At 32.7% G+C, this 19,323-nt stretch overlaps 1 protein-coding gene, 2 long non-coding RNA genes and 1 pseudogene across 3 annotated transcripts; 2 read left to right on the forward strand and 2 right to left on the reverse strand.

Moving 5' to 3' along the window:
• Window positions 1-70: 70 nt before the first annotated feature.
• Window positions 71-5,166, reverse strand: LOC123210697 (annotated as a pseudogene).
• A 1,899-nt stretch (window positions 5,167-7,065) lies between these two features.
• On the forward strand, window positions 7,066-9,061 carry LOC123210705. The gene is made up of 2 exons (XR_006501286.1): window positions 7,066-7,552; window positions 8,302-9,061. It is a non-coding gene; the product is annotated as an uncharacterized LOC123210705 (long non-coding RNA).
• A 659-nt stretch (window positions 9,062-9,720) lies between these two features.
• Window positions 9,721-10,508, reverse strand: LOC123210704. Its single transcript, XR_006501285.1, has 2 exons — window positions 10,179-10,508; window positions 9,721-9,975 (listed from the first exon to the last, which is right to left on the reverse strand). It is a non-coding gene; the product is annotated as an uncharacterized LOC123210704 (long non-coding RNA).
• A 5,099-nt stretch (window positions 10,509-15,607) lies between these two features.
• LOC123212490 (abscisic acid receptor PYL3-like) lies at window positions 15,608-18,974 on the forward strand. The gene is made up of 3 exons (XM_044631652.1): window positions 15,608-15,901; window positions 16,345-16,560; window positions 18,455-18,974. The coding sequence occupies exons 1-3, from the start codon at window positions 15,770-15,772 to the stop codon at window positions 18,671-18,673; spliced, it is 567 nt and encodes a 188-aa protein (XP_044487587.1). The 5' UTR covers window positions 15,608-15,769; the 3' UTR covers window positions 18,674-18,974.
• The last annotated feature ends 349 nt before the right edge of the window (window positions 18,975-19,323 follow it).

Genomic DNA, 19,323 nt, shown 5'->3' on the forward strand with positions numbered 1-19,323 from the left:
TTGGGTTACAAAAAATGAACAATTCAAGCTAAAGTTTTCATTATTTGAACGATAAGAAAACAGCACTTGCTCAATCTTTATAGGAAAGCAAATAAACGATAAGAAAATTCTCTGTTTATAGGATGTGGCACAGCCAACAAGAAAATTACCTGACTGAATTACAATTGAATAATCTTTTACGTTCATGAATTTTTTTGTAGCAACCCTGCTTTTAATCCGTCTTTGTATGACAACAGTAGCTCTATGTCTCTGGAGCATGGCAGCATATTCCTTGCTGATTTTCTCTCCCCGAACAACTGCAAGAGTTACCAAGGCCTCATCAACTCCTGCTGTTTAAGGCGGATTTCGATTTCTTACAATCACAATAGTGGCTTAATGAAATAGAAGACAATAAAGCAATACATGATTGAAGAGTGACAATTCCTCTTCTACTAAGCTCCTTGAGGTAGAGACGAGTTCGGTGCCCTCTGAAGCGGCTTTAAACACGGAAAATGCCATGAAGCGTAATCTGTGTTACAATTATTTGAGTCATAAAGGAAAGCACCACCAAAGACACAAAATTAGATTATACTGCCGGCTAAGACCAACAAAGTGAAGACAAAGACAACACTATGAACATCAACTTTTGTTTATTCCTAAAAGATCCATTAAGTAACTTGAATAGTAAAGGATGTCTATTTATAAGCATAGAATTTGTTCAAAATAGTACTCATTTCTATCAACACTGGGACATCTCAATCTATTTCAACGATGAAAATTTGATTGCATGATTCCAAGTTCTGTACAGAATTTTAACCGATGATTACCTCTTTTAGCTGTCAACAACAGAAGGGTTTCAATTCCTAGAAAATAATCGTGGGCCATACTCCACATAGTCTGTACTGTACTGAGATAGCAGAGCTTAAGTGCAAGACCAGTTCCCAACTCACATTCACAAGGACAAAAACAATAAGAAGAAAAATAATAAAAGGAAAATAACTTGTAGATTCATTTACCTGTCCTGTTCGAAAGAAGAACTTTGTGTACCCAACTTGATACATCTCTGGCAAAACATTAAATTGATGAAGAATTGCAACTGAAGCGCTAAGTGGATCCTGAGATGCAACACTCTCGAGCAGAAGAGAGCCATACCTAAAGTGAAATTTGAATGACAAACACCCCCGACCAACAAAAGAACAACATATTTTGCAAGAGATGAAATTTATAAAAACTCAGGACACTTCCACTGAAGGGAAAATTTAAAAATATAAAACTATTTGTTTTACTGTACCTACTGGCAAGCTTCTGACGAGACATTCTGGTGGGAAAGCTAGATTGTGATATTCGAACTTACCTTGAGGACCCCCACAACATCTCAGCTGCTGCAATACAAGTCCTTGCTCATATGATCCAGGAGATTGGAAATTGTTGGGCCTTATACAACGTATAAAATGTGGTGTTGTAGTTTCAAGTCATTGCATCAATTGGAATAGTTGACCCTAAACGCAATAGCAATTCTCTTTTAAAGTAACAATTTTTTTAAAAAAGATAGGTTTATCAAGCTTCATTCATGCTTCCCCATTCTCAGAGACATCAAAATAAGTTGTTAAGAGTTTAAATACCTTATACTTTTGTGACAAGTGTTTGCTAATATGGTATCAAAACTTACCTGTTTTGTCTTCAAATCACCCCATTGTAATAATTAAATTATAATAAAGTATGTTTGTGGTATGGTTGCATTTGCTATAATACTTGTTAGGCCTCATTTACTCACTTCAGCTTTTGAGACAAGTGGTTACTTAATTAGTTACACAACATACATGAATTTGGCAAAAGAAATTCACTTGTAACTTTACTGTTTTATTGATTCTCTTAATGATAGATCACAGATGCATTGAAATTAATGGTGAATCAATTCTCTAGGATAATATGATTGACACATGACATCATCTCAAAACTGGTATTATACACACAAAATAACTGACCATGAGGATTTAATTCCCAGATCTGAAAAATCAGTATGCCTAAACAATTGTTTGTCTATGCCTGCTAATTGTATTGTAATGAAGGTGAAACAAGCTGAATCTGACCTCTAGTTTGGAACACTAAACTGTTGAAAGCAATGTACCTTAAATTTTGTAGCTACACTCAGCTTTTGGGAATCTGCTCCCCCCGCTTTATATGAAGGACCAACCACAGAAGCAAATATCTGAGGAAGGTGGCATGAACTTGAGGACAAAAGTTGAACGGAATCCATGTGCAATAAGTCCCTGTTTTCCTCCAGAAATACAGTTGTATTGTAGGAAAACTGAGTGGAAAAAAAAAAAAAGCAATAATCACAAGCAACAGTATTTTTCTCAGACCAGTACATACATCAAACAAGTAGAATCTACACACAATTAGTATGGGATGGTTCAGTAAATTAAAAGGCCGGATGTTATTTGATCACTGGATCAGTTTAAACAAGAGAAAGATGCACTTGATAACCTCCATCAAACCTTGTGCCGTCAATCTTTCCAGAAACTAAATGTGACAAGGAAAAAGGAAAGTGCCAGGCTAGAAAAAGGTAAATACCTCCCCTGCATAATGTCGGACTGTGAAGGTTTTTTCTCGTTCCCCTCTGAAACAAGAATTATAATATAAATGCTGCTTAAGCTTGTTGGCAAATGTCAAATCTGTGCCATTTGGGAGCATAGAATCCTCATCTAACAGAGACAACAACCCTAATGGTTTCTGCATAAATTTAGGAATAATATTTGAAGGACGTCGAATCAATTCAAAATGCAAACTGCAAACATCAGCTTTCTCTTAAAATCACCTAATCCACATGTCAATTTCACATATTTTGTTACCAATAGTAAAGTGCAATATATAAATATAAAATAAAATAAGATAATCAAGAAACCTAGCACTTGCATGTTGATAAAAGCTTTTCGTTTCACATAAAAAAAAGCAACCATGCAAAGCATGAACAACAGTCATGTTCACTCATGATAGTTCTTTTGTAAAATGTAGAAGGCATGATGGTCCTCAAAGTCCAGAATCTAACATAGAAATATAGTTTGTAAAGGGATTTTGAGTAATAATAAATTAATAGTACCTAAATTTGGATGTTACACATCAAAAATAAATCTACTAAGTTGAAGCATCAATGAGCTTTATACCTTTTCAAAAAGATTAAGACAGACAGTCCTGGTTGTCTTCAAAATCAACCTTCGCCCAGTCAATACCATCTTGGATATATTTGTGGAAAAATAAAGAATCAAGCAAGTGTTTTGTTACAACAGCCAAATTGATTAATCTGCAAATGATATCTAAGCCAAGGCCTTCTTTCTTCTTTCTATTTTTATATTTTCAAAGAAATATCTAGATTACAGTATCTATTTGTTCAAAACAAATGTAAAGACCGGTTGCATAAACTGTGTGTAAGCCGTTTCCAATATGTAAATGTTGAGAACAGTAATGCCCATCAACAACATTACAGACACCCAAGGGCAAAAGGTCAAGTTAAAGGTACTAATATTAGCTGAAAACAATTAAGAATTCCAATCTTGCATCATATTACAACTAGAAATGAGATATACTGATAACCAAAACAGCTTCATACAGCCAGTAAAAGAATTACTTATGAAAGACTGATCTTATAGAACCATAGGTTATTTCTTCTATTTGAGAAGAAACAAAGAGACTGTCATTAAAGGAAAATTCTTAGTGCTCCTGAATACGAAAGAATAAGAACGCTCCGTACACAATATACAACATCAAAAATATATTTCAAACCAAAGACATGAATGTCTGTTGTTTAAGTATAAATATAAAATCAGCAAGCCAGTAGGTTCTAGGCTAGGGATTGACGGTTTGGTTTCTGATATTAACGATCCAGTTCAGAACACCCTATCCACGGTAGCAAAATATATGGCGACTAATCAAATTTTAATCACAGTTCATAATTGCCAGCATCCTTTGGGCCAATTATTTTTAATAGTACTGCAACAAGATAGAAGTTACCTCCTGCTCTAACTTGAATAAATGACGATTAAAGTGTTGTTGTGATCTCTCATTCGCAAAATTTATACAGAACTGCTCAAAACTATTTCTCTGCAGGAAAAGACAAATTTGGCATAAATTGATATAAACAGAAATTTAACAGTGCTAGAGTACAATAAAATTTGTAGCATACATCAAACGATTCAAAGCCATAGATATCAAGAATGCTGATGGATCTGTCAGTTCGTCTTTTGCCAAACGGCAAGTGACCTGTTGATTTGTTCAACCAGCCACTCAAACAAACAAGCATATATTGATTTTGTGTTAGGGCCCGGGTTTGTGTAAGGAAGAAAACAAGGAAAGGAGCAGGGGAGACAAGTGGCAGCAGCTCAGGAGGGACACTTGGTTGGAATACACTTAGTCAAGAGAAATGCAACAAATGGTATCAGTTCTGGAAGGATGCACCAAGTGGAAGAGAGCACAGGAGCATCTACACTAGTTCCACATCAGCTCAAAGAAAGTGCATCAACTGCCCAACAGAATGAAGGGACCACCAATATACCCCAAGTCTGACGTGGCAGCAGAGGAGGGGGCATGCAAGGAAGAGGGAAACAAACGTGACATAGCTGGGGGAGGGAAGGAAAAAGGGAGCGATGAATTTAGTAAGAATGGAATAGGGAGAGGACCAGCTTCTCTGCAGCTGGTAGAGTCTTGGTTAAGTTTTGGGTTTTAGTTGTTCTGTCGGGTTAGATTTTGTTAATGTTGCTGGTGTCATTTGAGAATAAACAGTTGAGTATATGTAAACAATTTAATTGACATTTGGTGGAGAATTTAGCAATACAGAATCTCAGTTTATCATTTGTTTGTGATTCACCATTGCATTGCTCTTCTTTTACTACTCGCTGAATTCTTGTGGCTGTGGTATTTTCTGGAGAAACTCAGCTCAGCCGCAGAAGCTCTGGATTGCTGAGGTAGTAGAGGAGACGATTGCTCTGGAACTGTAACAATTTGCTAAAGCATCTCTGGTGTCGATGACCTGAAAAATATAAGCCAATTTGTTGATCAGCAAAGCAATCACAAATTTAATTTCAAATTCATTCAACATGTAATTTTCAAAGAAGCAAAAAAGAATTGAGCGTATAATCTTGTTACCCATAGAATGTTTAGATTCAAAGAAGGTGGTGAAAGAACTTGAATCATTTTCTGAATCCAAATATCAAAGATTGAAAGAGGAGGAATCTACTTATCAGAACTTCATAGATACTAATTTACATATAATAATAAAACTATATGTATTTATTTTGAGTATATAAATAAGTAATTTTGAATTAAATATAAAATAATATTCAATCACGTAATAATATAAATATAGTCAAAATAAATATATATAGTATTATTCTTGCGGTCAAACAGGTTTGTCTTTACTATTAGCTTTTGCTGTGATAATTGAAAACGTAAAGGAGTTATGCGGAGTAATTTAACCACTGCGGGTTGGATTGCCTTTGACAAAATCAAAGTGTTTTATGTGTCCTCGCTTTTAAAAACTTGCAGTAAATGTCTGGCACAAATTAAGGAAGTTTCTTTAATTTTATAAATAAATCACCATATTAGGATCTGGGATTGCCTTCGAAATTGAGGAAAAACTAGCTACTTTTCTGTGATTCTGCTGATGAAAATGTGTGTTAGATATACATTTTCCTTATGTAATGGGTATGAGATAATATTTGACTTGTGGGTGGAACACAGGGACTTCCAAGTTTGTTATGGTGCATATATATTTACGAATGTGTAATATTTCACCTGCAAAGTTTCTAATAATTATTTATGACTGTGATGCTTCTTCAATTGTAAGGGTAGAATGGTTGATACAAATTGATTTGAATCAAAACCCCTATTGATTTAAATTCAATTCAAATTAAAAATAAAACGTCTTGAAATTGACAAGTCAAAGTTAAGGGTATTTCAAGTTCGATTCGATCCCTAAAATTAAAATTTGATGTTCAACTTAAGGCATTTTATATTGTCCAATACTTTTGTTAGAAATACAATTGTTCAATACCTTTGTTGAAAATATATTAAGTTTATAAATATGAAGATCGAAACTTATATTATACAAAATCAATTGGCTTGTGTAAGGTTTAATCAATAATACTTATATACTACTCTCTTATGTTTTATTTATTAGATGTGAGACTTTTAATTGCTAACACCCCCTAGACTGTTAAACTCGCCGTTTAACTCAGTTTAAATGGTTGCACTTGAGTAGAGCTGTTGGAGAATAAACTCTCATATCTAATAAATATAATATGAGTGGTATAAAAGTGTATGGATTGGACTTTAAAACAAGTGAATTGATTTTGTATAATATGAGTTTTAATCTTCATACTTGTAAACCCAATATATATTTTTGATATGATGCATATTTCCGACATGGTATCAGATTCGACAATTGGCTTACGTTAAAGTCGAATTCACAACACTTATATATCATTTTATTACGCTCTATTTATTTGACATGATATATATTTCCGATATGGTATCAAATATGACAATTGACTTACATAAAGATTCAATCCGCAACACTTATATATCACTCTATTATTCTCTATTTATTAGATGTGAGACTTTTAATCTCCAACAACCTTAAGTTTCCGTATGCTATAGCAATTTGTAATTTTGTATATTAGAAAATCATGAGGCATTCAAAAAATGTTGAATGACATGACCTTCATTCAAAATACATCTTTCATTCTAAATGACATGACTTTCATTCCATACACATTTCATTCCAAATGGCATGACCTTCATTACAAACACACCTTTCATTCCAAATGGATGACTATCTTTTAATTTGTAATTTTGCATGTTAGAAAATCATGAGGCATCTAAAAAATGTTGAATGACATGACCTTCATTCAAAACACATCCTTCATTCTAAATGGCATGACTTTCATTTCATACACATTTCATTCCAAATGGCATGACCTTCATTACAAACACACCTTTCATTTCACATGGATGACTTTCTCTATTTAAAAATTTGCTCCTTTGGATAATAGTATTAATAAGTAGTTTTTGTAGTGACAATTTTTCAAAGAGTCATTTCTACAAATCTTATTTTATTGACAAAATCACACTACTTCACTCAAGCAGCCGCCTCCTTCTTCCTCCTTTGCAAGTGGAGATGAAGGAAAAGAAGAAAAAGCTGGAGACCAACGGGTATAAGCATGTAATCATATGCTCCCTTCATTTATTGGTATGGGAGGAGTTGGCAAGAAAAAATTACTTCGTAAGTTATAATTTCAGCTTTTTTGAGCTTTGGTTTTTTATTCTTGATGTGGGATGTCTTAGTTATTAAGATCTCTAGCTCTTAATTTCTTAATGATTTTATTGTGTTGAGATTTTTATTTCTTTGATTGATCGAGCACTGTTAAACAGTCCATAAGAGCTAAAACTACAGCTGCTAAAACTACTGTTGTGGCGGATGTTACAACAGTTTTGCCACAAATGTGGACCCATGACTGCCCGGCTACCCGCAAAAAAGAGAAGGGAGGCTGGCAAGAACGGTGGGGAACTTGCTTAATGGGTAACTAATGCTCACAACTTTTTGTGTTGTTACCGAAGCTTTTGATCTGAATTTTGCTTGAAATGGTGTTTCTGTTTTCATTTCCTACATTTGATTGCTTCCATATATGAGCCTCTTGCTCTCAATCCAACTCAAATTTTGAATCATGAATAATAAAATATGAATTTGACTTTCTTTCATCATTCCAACTCAAATTTTGAATCAGTCATTTGAGAAATAACTAAATGAAATTTGTATAATAACCGAAATATTAGAAGAATTTGGCGTTCAGAAGAGAAAAAAAATGCCCACCTTCTGCAATTTATGATAACAAATTGCTTTGTTTCGTTGTCATTACTGTTGGTGGGGACGGAACTGTCCTTCGGGTATGTGCGGTTAATCTTACCAAAGCTGCATTTGCAGTGGCATGAGATAATGAGATATATCACATTTGGTCAGTTGAATGGGTTGATCAGACATACACTTATCACAAGAAATTGTTTCCAGCTTCAGTCTCTTTCTGCTATATTTTCCTTTTTGTATCCAGTAATCTTTTATGTCCTCTTTGGTGGTTGATTTATAGAAGTAACCTCCGAGCATTAATCCCCTATTGCTTTAAAGAATTTTAACTCATTATCATTCATTTTCTTGGAAATAAAACTTATTCTATTTTTCTTGATAAAAATGGATAAATGTTTGCTATTTGATTTTGCAGGTCGATTCTTTTGCATTGATACCTAAAACAAAACTATCTTCTATGTCTTTTACAGGCTGCATCTATGTTCAAAGGGAAGATTGGTACCATTTCAAGCTGCAAAATTACAATTAGATCTGAAAATCGCAGTCTAAGCATGGAGAGCAAAGTGAATCAACTAGAAAGCCAATATTAATTATTTTGTTCCATAAGACAAATATATTGTCAGTATGAACCCATAGAGAAATTAAGTAGAATGATCACAACAAAAATAACTACTAGTTTTACGGGCCACTGAGTTCATAACAATGCCCTTGTGGCATGGTTTATATATGAAAACCTGAAGTGCACCTAAACTTTTCAAAAAATATAAAAGAAAACCTATACCTTGCATTCAAAATATTTTGTTAACTTTAAAATCTTTAATTTCTTTAATTCCTCTGAGGTTTCTTTTGGTTTAGACTAGTCCAGAGGTCTCTTGTTAAGTCAAGAACCACCGGCAATGAGTATTGTATGACTTTAAAATCTTTAATTTCTTTAATTCCTCTGAGGTTTCTTTGCAGCTGAATTCACTGTTCCTATCCGAGTAAAACCTACGATCGACGTGGAATGATCCACCACGGCAAGAAAGTCCATAAGAACTTAAAACACAGCTGTGGCGAATGCCACAACCGTTTTGCAACACACGCAGAGCTGACTTCCCATGACTGCCCGGGTTCAAGGGGAAGGGATGGGAACGGTAACTAATGCTAATTCCTGCATGTGAAAATTTGAATGCTACACAATTTTATGGGTTGTTTAGGAATTCTTAAAATAGTATTTCTGTTTTCATTTCATTTAGGAATTCTTTTGCACATTGACATCAAATTCTGAGATGGTTTTCATGTGCTCACTGTGTTAGATAAGATAATTGAATTATCAATTTTTGAACAACTGAAAAATATAATTGCAGCAAGTAAACTAGATTGACAAGAGAAACGAAATCTGATGGCAAGCTATGTAGCACAGAAATGGAAATGCGGAAACGTTGAAACACATTTTCTCAAAAGATGTAAGAAACAGAAACATGGGGAAATGTGTAAATATTAAAAATATAGGTTTATTTTATATATATCAATATTTATAAAAAAATACAGTATCCTGTATTTTTATGAAAAAATAAAAACAACAGTTGCATTTCATTAAAATTGAAGCAACATCTACAATTTAACAGTAAGAAGATAGATGTTATTTCTCTTCTCCTTAGAATTAAGTTTATTCATTCATATCCATTATGCAAATTATGTCACAGCTACCAGGAAAAGAAATTGGAAGTTATTAAGCTATTAACACTTTCCAACTTCCAGAAAGTCAAATCAGTAAAGCTGAGACAAAAACCAAGTTCTGTAATTTTCAACAGGAAAAATTTGCCCTGCAGAAACCCAAATGCAGAATAAATAAGGTCACGAAATCCTCAAAGCACAACACAAAGACTGTAATTTTCAGAATCCTCAAATGCAGAATAAATAAATAAGTTTTGTAATTTTCAGTAAACTGTAATTTGCAAATCCTCAAAATCACAAAAAAAACAGAATAAATAAAGGCTTCTAAAGCACAACATTTGAAAACCCAAATCTCATAAACAAGCCAAGAGTCAAAGCGTCAAACAATCTAAAAAACAACTCATCAGACCACAAAGATATAAGCTTTGAAGCATAACCACTACGCAATTGAGGTCTGTCACTCTATACTTGAGCTGCTCAGCAAGATTCTGAAACGACAAGAAAAAAATAAAAAACTGTTCTAAATTAATGGCTAAATTAGCTAGGAACTCAATAATTACTCATGGGAGAGGAACTACAGGTTTACATAATACATGGCAAAAGAATTATTCATAGGAAAAGAATTACAGATTAATATTTTATATGTGTAGAATAAACTGTGCTAAAATCAAAATTGCAGCAACATACGAACCTAAAGCATGAAGCCGGAGACGGATCGTTGAAGATGGAACAGAGCGTCAAAGACAGAACAGAGCGTTGAAGACGGAAGAACTGATGAAGTCGTCGCCCGTCAAAGACGAACAAGTCAGTATTTGAGAACTGATGAAGCTGTCGATGCACTGATGTCTGATGAAGCCGGAGATGCGTTCGCCGAGACTTAGAAACGCCGGAGACAGAGAGGATTTGTGACAGGCTGACAGCGATGTAGAGGAGATGGTTAGGGTTTGAATAGTCCCACTGGCATAAAAAGATATTTATATGCTAGCAGCCTAGTATTGGTTAAAAAAATTCTAGTTCTTCCTTTTATACATAATATTGTAAGATATATATATATATATATATATTTTTAGTAATGTTAAAATAATAGAATTTTTTTTATTTATTATATAACCTTAAACGAATAAAAATAAATAAAAGTGGAATTATTATTCTATATCAATTATTTTATTTTTTAAAATTATTACATAACTTTAAATTAATAAAAATTAAAAATAATTCCTTAAAATAATCAACTTATATCAAAACTCATTTATCTCCCCTCTCTTTTATCTTCACCTTTTCCTTCTTTTTTTTTTTTTTTAATAAAAGTGTTAATGACATATAATCATATATTTTAAAAATAAATTATAATTTTTAAAAAATGAGGAGAGTTTATTAATTTTTAGGGGTTTTTTTGAAAAATAAAAATTATTTTGAAAATTTTAAAATTTTCATATGTCTATTAATAATTTAAAAAATGATAATTACACACAAAATAATTGAACCAAATGCAACAAATTAAAAGTGTAAATATTATATTACAAACTTTTGGTTTGATAATGGTATTTTCAAACTATATGAAGGTTTAAAAAAATTTCAAGGATTGGTTTGTATAAGAACCCACTTAATTTCAAATTATGGAGAACTCATTTATTTTCCTTTGTTTCACTCTTATCATTTTTTTTTTCTCTTTTCCTATATATTAAAGGTGTCAATGATGTATAATTATATGTTTGTAGTGGGGATTGTGTTGATGTTGATGGAGACTTTTTTTTCGTACATGGAGTAGGATTGAGAAAAAATTAAAGTTAAGGATTTGATTTGAATAAAGGTTTGGCGTTTAGGGTTACACTGAAAAAAACAAGAGAAAGTTAACGGTTCATAAGTTAATTTAGGTTTTGTTTAGGGAAAAACTGATATTATCATTTTACCCTAAAAAACTTAATGATGTTAATACTTGAACATATAAATAATGTATCTCTAAAAGGAATTAAGAATAGTGCAAACAAGTCAAATGCAAATTTATTGTTGCTTGACTTAATGAGCTTGTAAGCATACAACTTGACTTGAGTATTTTGCAAAAAATCCCTACATTTTAAAATTTTAAATTTACACCCTAATAATCTTAATCTTTGACTTAAATACAAAGATAATTATTAAATATATAAATTATATGGTTAATAGTGCATCGATTAAAGCTCAAGTTAATCCTTTCTATCTCGAACTCAAACCCAAAACTTTCTATCTGGATAAACTTGAGTATTGTCTAAATACAATTAAGTAGAGTTTTGACCAAATAATACTCGATTCGGTTTGATTTAAACCTTAGTTTGATTAAAATGACAATAGTTGCCATCTCTAAGTCATGATTGCGACTAAAGAAAAAAGTTAAATGATTTTACTCTGTGTATCTAATGTTCAAGGTTTCTTGCCTGTCCTCCTAAAGTGTGTAACTTAAATATATTAAAGTTAAAAATTTCATTTAAGTAAGATGTCATAGTATGTGGAGTATTTGCGTAAATTAAAATGATATAACAAAAAACAAAATAGGATAAATCATTTCTTGGATATGAATTTTGAAATGTATGTGTGGCATTGTTTGTTATATTGTTTTTTATTTTTTAACCAAGATCATTTGTTGTTGCGCAACAGAGCTTGTGGATTTCAGATTGACCCAGATCATTTTTGTCAAGATATGCAGAACTGGTTCTTAGTAAATTGCCACTCTCCTTTGACAAAAACTACTTACACGAGTTAATATTATTACACTAACAAAACATACTACTACTCAATATGAATGGTAATAGAGAGAGGCGGATTTGAATACATTATTCCTCATCTTTGACTTCAGAGGGGATATATATCAATCATCTTTTCCGTTACAAGATAACAAAGATTTTCTATCCCCTATCTATGAAAAACAATTTCCTCCCCGTATTTGTATTCACGGAGAAAAATTTTGTCTCATATCTGCTAAACACAACATAAATATATTAAACAACAAAATTAACTAAATTAAAACCAACCCACTATTTCAAATCACATGAATAGTGTATGCTAACCACTTTAATATGCACAATAAAAATATAAATAAATTTAAAAAACGTAAATAATTTAAAACTATAAAGATATATTGATATTTTAAATGAAGATATTAATGTAAAAGGAGGAGGATAAGATAGGGTGAGGACAGAGGTGGTATGGGGATGAGACATATGTATCTCTATCTTTGGTTATATGGTTATTTTCCATCTATGTCTTTGTCCCCTTCCTCATTTCTATCAAAAAAATTTCTTTCTCGGTAGAGTTGGGCAGATCGGAGACCCTAAATTTTGGCCACAATTGCCATCTCTACTGCTCATTGAACATGTGCTTGAAATAAAAAAGTTAATGCATTACAGTTGCAGAAAGTGAAAACGGTTCAATTGAAATCACATATTGGAGTATTAGGTTTATTTTAATCTTTATTTTATACTCATTTTGAATGTTGCACGCATTTTATTAGTATCTTGTGGATGTTACCCTCACTAGTTCACTTATGGGATAATGATGACTGGAATGTACATGCATTCATGATTGTTGTAGTAAAAGAGTTCATGGTTGTGTCCTTTCTTTTCTTAACGTAAGCTCTTGCTGCTCTATCTTGATCATCTTTTAGCAGCTGGGTGGCTGTTTATGATCTTGCAAGTTGCGATGGAGCTTTGAGAAAGGAAGACAATTTTGTGGTCATTTTGCAATTCTTTTCTTTTTTTGAATGTCAAACTATATCTTTTCAGCCTTGGTTGTATTGTGGGAATTTTTGTTGTCAAATTATAACCAACATAAAGTTATTTCAGCTTATTGAGTTTGGTTCGAGATTAATGTCCAATTGTTTTATGGAAAATTTTTTCCCTCTTTGGGTGGTTCTTCTTCTTCAATGATAATTCTCTCTCTTTCTTCTTTTTTTTTTTTTTCAAACGATTGTTCACTTTATATATATATTTACACACACTTTTCATCAGCTCCACCTCTGTTTATAGTTAGATAGATCTTCCATTATGTGTTTTTAATAATTTTCTGTGCAGAGCTTTATGTTTCACAAAATTATGGGTCTTGCATGATTAGTAATATTTCAGCACATGAAAAATATTCCAAGCAGTAGCTAGTTGGAGATAGGATGGATAGAATTGTTCTTATACGTTCCCCAGTTTGGAATAAAGTTAATAATTTTCATAATGTTAGAGTTATCAACATCAGCACGTGTCTGTGAGGAGTTGAACAAGTCAAGTTTGTTTTTTTTAGTCAAAGTTATGCTTCTGTTCAGTTTTTTTTAAGCTAAGAATTGTCCTAGTCTTAGGTAGTTTGTTACAGCACGTTGCTGCAATGTTCTTTTCTCCTCTGTTTATCTCTTTTATTCAATGGTTTTAGTTTGTAACAGATTTGTATCAGAGCCACAAAAAGAGTAAATAAAAAAAAAAAAGAGGTTGTAAGTAGTAGTTTTTAAATGGGTGATCTTCAAGTCATTGGCGGAATAAAAAAGCTCAACAACCAAAATTACAATGCTTGGTCAACATGTTACATGCAAGGCCAAGACTTGTGGGAGGTTGTGAATGGAAGCGAAATTACTCAACTGGAGGCTGAGGATTCGAATGGTACATTACGAAAATAGAAGATAAAAGCAGGTAAAACGATGTTCGCTTTGAAGACAACAATCGAAGAAGTTATGCTAGAGCACATTCGGGATGCCAAAACCCCTCACGAAGCTTGGAATGCGTTTGCCAAGCTGTTCTCAAAGAAGAATGACACGAGGCTCCAACTTCTAGAAAGCGAGTTGTTGTCGGCAGTGCAACGTGACTTGACAATCGCTCACTATGAAATGAAGGGAAGATCGGTACCATGTATTTCAAGCTGCAAAATTACAATTAAATCTGGAAATCGCAGTCTAAGCATGGAGAGCAAAGTGAATCAACTAGAAAGCTAATATTAATTATTTTGTTCCATAAGACAAATATATTGCCAGCATGAATACAAAAGAAAATATTGCAAAGAAAACAAGAAGATCTTACATCTACACTGTAGACAGGCCCAATATCAATTTTAAATGGACAATTTTCTTTGATGGAATTTTCCAGCTCAGAGGCACTGTGGAAAGACTAGAACCGCAGATCAATATCATGATAGAAACTTATCTGCGGCCTAAGTAAGACTTACTAGTTTTACGGGCCACTGAGTTCGTAACAATGCCCCTGTGGTATGGTTTATATATGAAAACCTGAAATGCACCTAAACTTTTCAAAAAACATAAAAGAAAACCTTTACCCTGTGCAAAAATAACCCTATAAAATGTAAAAACAACCCAAGTTCACGTCAAATCCTGATGCAAACCATGAACTTTTGAAAGATTCACCTATCATCTAAGATTTTGTATTACAAATAAGTTTGTTCTAAGTTGAGATTGTTTGGCTCAAAGCCAATCCATTTGATCAAGAGCATACACAACATATTACTTGACCACACTTTTGAATAATTAATTATAGTTTGAATGTTTATTTGATTTACATTATAAAACTATTTTCACAAGGTTTGTTAAAGAATAAAATTTACATAAGTTATTTACTAACATAGGTATATGAATTTGAGTTAAATTAAATTTAAATAAGAATTGATTTAATTGATTTTAATGTAAAAAGATTAATTTAAACTTAAGTTAGAATTGATTCAATAATAAACAACAATATGAAAAAAGATGAATAGTTAATAAATAAATAAAAGAATTATCAAAAAAATTATTAAAAAATAAAAAAAAAACAATTTTGTTACCAATTTACAATGATATCAATAAACCCTTGAACTTAGATTAATCTAAAGCTTCAACTCTAATCTAAATCATTCCAACCCTAAATTCACCACATGTTATGATCGCTGTAATGTCCACCCTCAATCAGAAGATAGTAAGTTCCAAGCAGCTTCACCAAAACGACACAGTTTGACTAGAGTCAAATTCCTGTCCTTGGCAATGTCAATTCTTTTTTCGGGAAAAAAAAAAAAAGAAAAAGGGAATTCCTCTCAAGTCTCATGAGCCTAATCCGCCGTAACAAACTCGAATAATAAATAATGCTAAGAAAAGTGAAAAAAATAAAAATAAAAAAACAGTATTTTAATTTATTTTTTAATTAGGTGGATGAGATGAGAGGCTGTGGACCTTTCACTCCGAATGGCGGTGCATTTTGGAAGCTTCTGAGATTCCATAACAGAAGAAGCCGATATTCCGGCTGATATTGGACACAGTATATTTCTGGCCCGATATTCCGCTAGAGTTACGGGATGGTGACCAACGACTATATCATCGTTAACGGCGACGGAAGTGAGTCCGTCAACATACTCCACAAGCACGAGGTCCACGACCACCAGTGTAGTTCTGCTCTTGTTAAACACATCAAAGCTCCTGTTCCTCTAGTAAGCTTTTTAAAATCTCTTATTGTTTTTCAAATCAATCAAATCGGAGATCCGTACACAGATCGGAGTTTGATCATTTACTTTTTAGAGTGATTGGCGATTTGTATTTTAACTGTTCTGTGAAGTAATATATGTCAAATTGAATTTGTATTTGAACTTTGTTAGCGTTTACAATGAGTTTGATTTTTCTTACGGCATCCATAAATGTTGTGAGTTTGTTTAGAGCTTTGTGTTAAGGACTTTTTACATTTGACAAATTTAAAGTGGAGCCTGACCTGTGTAATGGTTGACAAAGTTTTACAGGCATGTTTTATTGAATGTTGATTGCATTTCACTAGAATCTATTGCATGCAGCTTTTAAATCTTGGTAGTTTTGGTTTAAGAGTTTTTTTTTTCTAAATTCTTCCTCTGAGAGATTCATTGGGGATGCTTTTCACTGTCAGGTTTGGTCTTTGGTGAGGAGATTCGATCAACCGCAGAAGTATAAGCCGTTCATTAGCCAATGCATTGTAAACGGTGACCCTCAGATTGGAAGTGTCAGAGAGGTGAATGTTAGGTCAGGACTTCCAGCTACAACTAGCACTGAAAGGTTGGAGCTGCTAGATGATGAAGAACATATTTTTAGCATGAGGATTGTTGGAGGAGATCACAGGCTCAAGGTATGTTTATTATTCATTTCATAAATGATACCTTTGTGCATGTGCACAAGCACGTGGAATAACTTTGTTAGATCTGGACAAGTTGGTTACATTCAAGTCTCAGTAATGTACCTAGATTGAAATATTAACCATTGCTTGTAAAATTGGTTTACTTCATTTTAGTTTTAGTTTTATCAGTGGAACTTTACTATGATGCAATATGAGGAGTTTACCCTAATTGCCCAAAATTTTATCTGGCTTTGTGTGCCTCTTAAGAATTTCACTATGAAGAAAAATTGAAAATGTACAATTTGTTGTAGAATAAGGATTTCTTGACTTGTATTAGGTTTTTAATAATGAGTTAAATCAGTTTATGAACTGATTTCATATTGGAGTTGATTATCAGAGATGTTGGAAGGCATTTTGGAACTTAAGATTGTTCTTTGTTATACCAAAATGGGATTTTGTTTTCCAAAAAGAAGCTGAAAAGCTAAAATATGAAATATCTCTATGAAATATATATATCGAATTATGGTTCTTACTTAGCACATCTTGTGGAATAAATAATATATTGTGTAAGAGAAAATGATATTGTCAGAGAGAGAGAAAGAGTAGGGCAACTGTTTCATTAGGTCTGATACAAATTACAAATGCAATGGAAGACTCCACATATGGAAGTCCCAAATCATCAATTTGCCTAATTAGTGAAGTGAAGCGTCGACAGGAAAAAGTGAATTTAAAATGTCTGGCAAGCAGTGGAATATTTACAGTGCTTCACAACATGTGTCTTTGAATTTTCACCACTTTTAGATAATTATATATGACTTTGTTGAGGAAAGATTTAGTAGCATAACAATTTAAGAAACGCAATTTTATGATTAATTCTATTGTACTATTTCTTGTGCTTGAAAAATCTGTCAGTAAAATGCAATGGCACTTTCAATGAAAAAAGAGTATAACACTCATATGCCCAACATAATAGTTTGATTAAAAAGGTATAATGGTAAAATTGTGTTTCTTTGTTTACTCTTTGTAAAACTTAATACATTTATCTGAAATTAGTGAAAAAAAAATTCAAGAGGGAATGCTGTGAAGTGGTATGACTATTTCACTGCTTGGCTCATGTTTTAAATGACTTATTGTTGGTAACATTTAATTGCCTACTTGCGTGGTTTGGCCATTGGCTTGGCCATTTTTTGACCTTCCTGATTGGATTTTTAATTTATACCAATTGCACGAATAAATATATAAATTGGTATACATGCCTTGTGCTTATATTTCACAGTAAAGAACTTATAGTAACATTTTTATTGAGATTTCACTGTAATTTTATGGTCTTTTTTAAACATATGTTTTTAGTACTGTTCTATCTGGCAGGAACTTTTCTTGCATTGATTATTTAAAATTTTCTTTGGAGGCCATTTAGAAACAATAAACAGGAATCTGGGTTTTTTACTGGAACTTGAACTTGTATAGTCTTTGCGGTAGCTCATTGGGTTGGGTAAATGAATTTTCAGTGCTCTCAACCTCTGGGTGATGTTTCCTCTATAGTCAATACCAATTTGTGTCCATTCTGGCCTTTTTTTGTCTCGGTACCATATTCAAACCGAGCCCAGTAATTCACTTGTGCAATTGGTAGATTAATGCATGAGCATACTAAAGTGATTTTATCTCATTGTGCCTGTGTTTTTTTAGTTTTTATATAGAATTCATTCTAATGTGTTATTACAGTTCAATGATTAATTCAATTCCTTTTATTGAATTTGAAGTGGTTATTGGCAGACTGCCTGCTTCTCTACTTGTGAATTAGATCAATCAATCTGTTTTTCTTTGCTAGTCATTACTGTACTTGAGCACTATCATGATCATCCAAAATTTATATCCAAGTCTATTTCACCTTCTTCCTAAATTGCAGAACTACTCTTCCATCATGACTGTACATCCAGAGGTCATTGATGGGAGACCAGGAACATTAGTAACGGAATCATTCGTGGTGGATGTACCAGATGGAAATACCAAGGATGAAACATGCTTTTTTGTTGAGGCTCTGATCAAATGCAATCTCAAGTCTCTAGCTGATGTCTCAGAGCGTTTGGCTGTGCTGGACTGGACTGAGTCGATTGACAGAATCTGAGTCTTGGAGCCAGGTTAGTGAGATAGAGGTACCCTTTTGTTGCGGGTGGAGGGTGTGAAGCATCTATGTCAAAAAGTGAGTAGAATATTTTGCATCTACAGACATGTTCAGCTTTTCTATGCATATACTTTATGATTGATTTCTTTCACTAAATTGATGTTTTGGGTATCTTGTATTCATAGTGGCTGACGATCAAAGCTTATCTATGATCTACAAGATTCCTATATTAAAAAAGAAAACAAATGTAGATTTATCTCTGTGATTTTTCTATGTTTCAATAATTGGGCATGGTATTTACTGATTTCAGATTGTACATATTTTTGCATGATGAATATATGTTACTTTCAAACTGGTTAGCGTTTGGAGTGCATGCTTTATGAACTAAATGTGATTTTCTGTCTGGGTGAAATTTAAGAATATTAGTGCATAAATGAAATTGTAAATATGGGAGGATCATCTCTTTCCCTATTGAAGAGATTGAATTTTCAGATTTTTTGGTTAAAAAAAATCTAAACTTTCATTTTTTTTTTTATAGGAGGGATTAAATTTTCGGTACTTTGTTTTGTTTTGTTTTTAAAGTAATTAGTTTGGTGGCTACAAACGAAATAATAAAAATTTAGTCCATCTAATAAAAAAATATAAAATAAATG

Source organism: Mangifera indica, chromosome 3 (genome assembly GCF_011075055.1).
Source record: "Mangifera indica cultivar Alphonso chromosome 3, CATAS_Mindica_2.1, whole genome shotgun sequence".
NCBI lineage: Eukaryota > Viridiplantae > Streptophyta > Magnoliopsida > Sapindales > Anacardiaceae > Mangifera > Mangifera indica.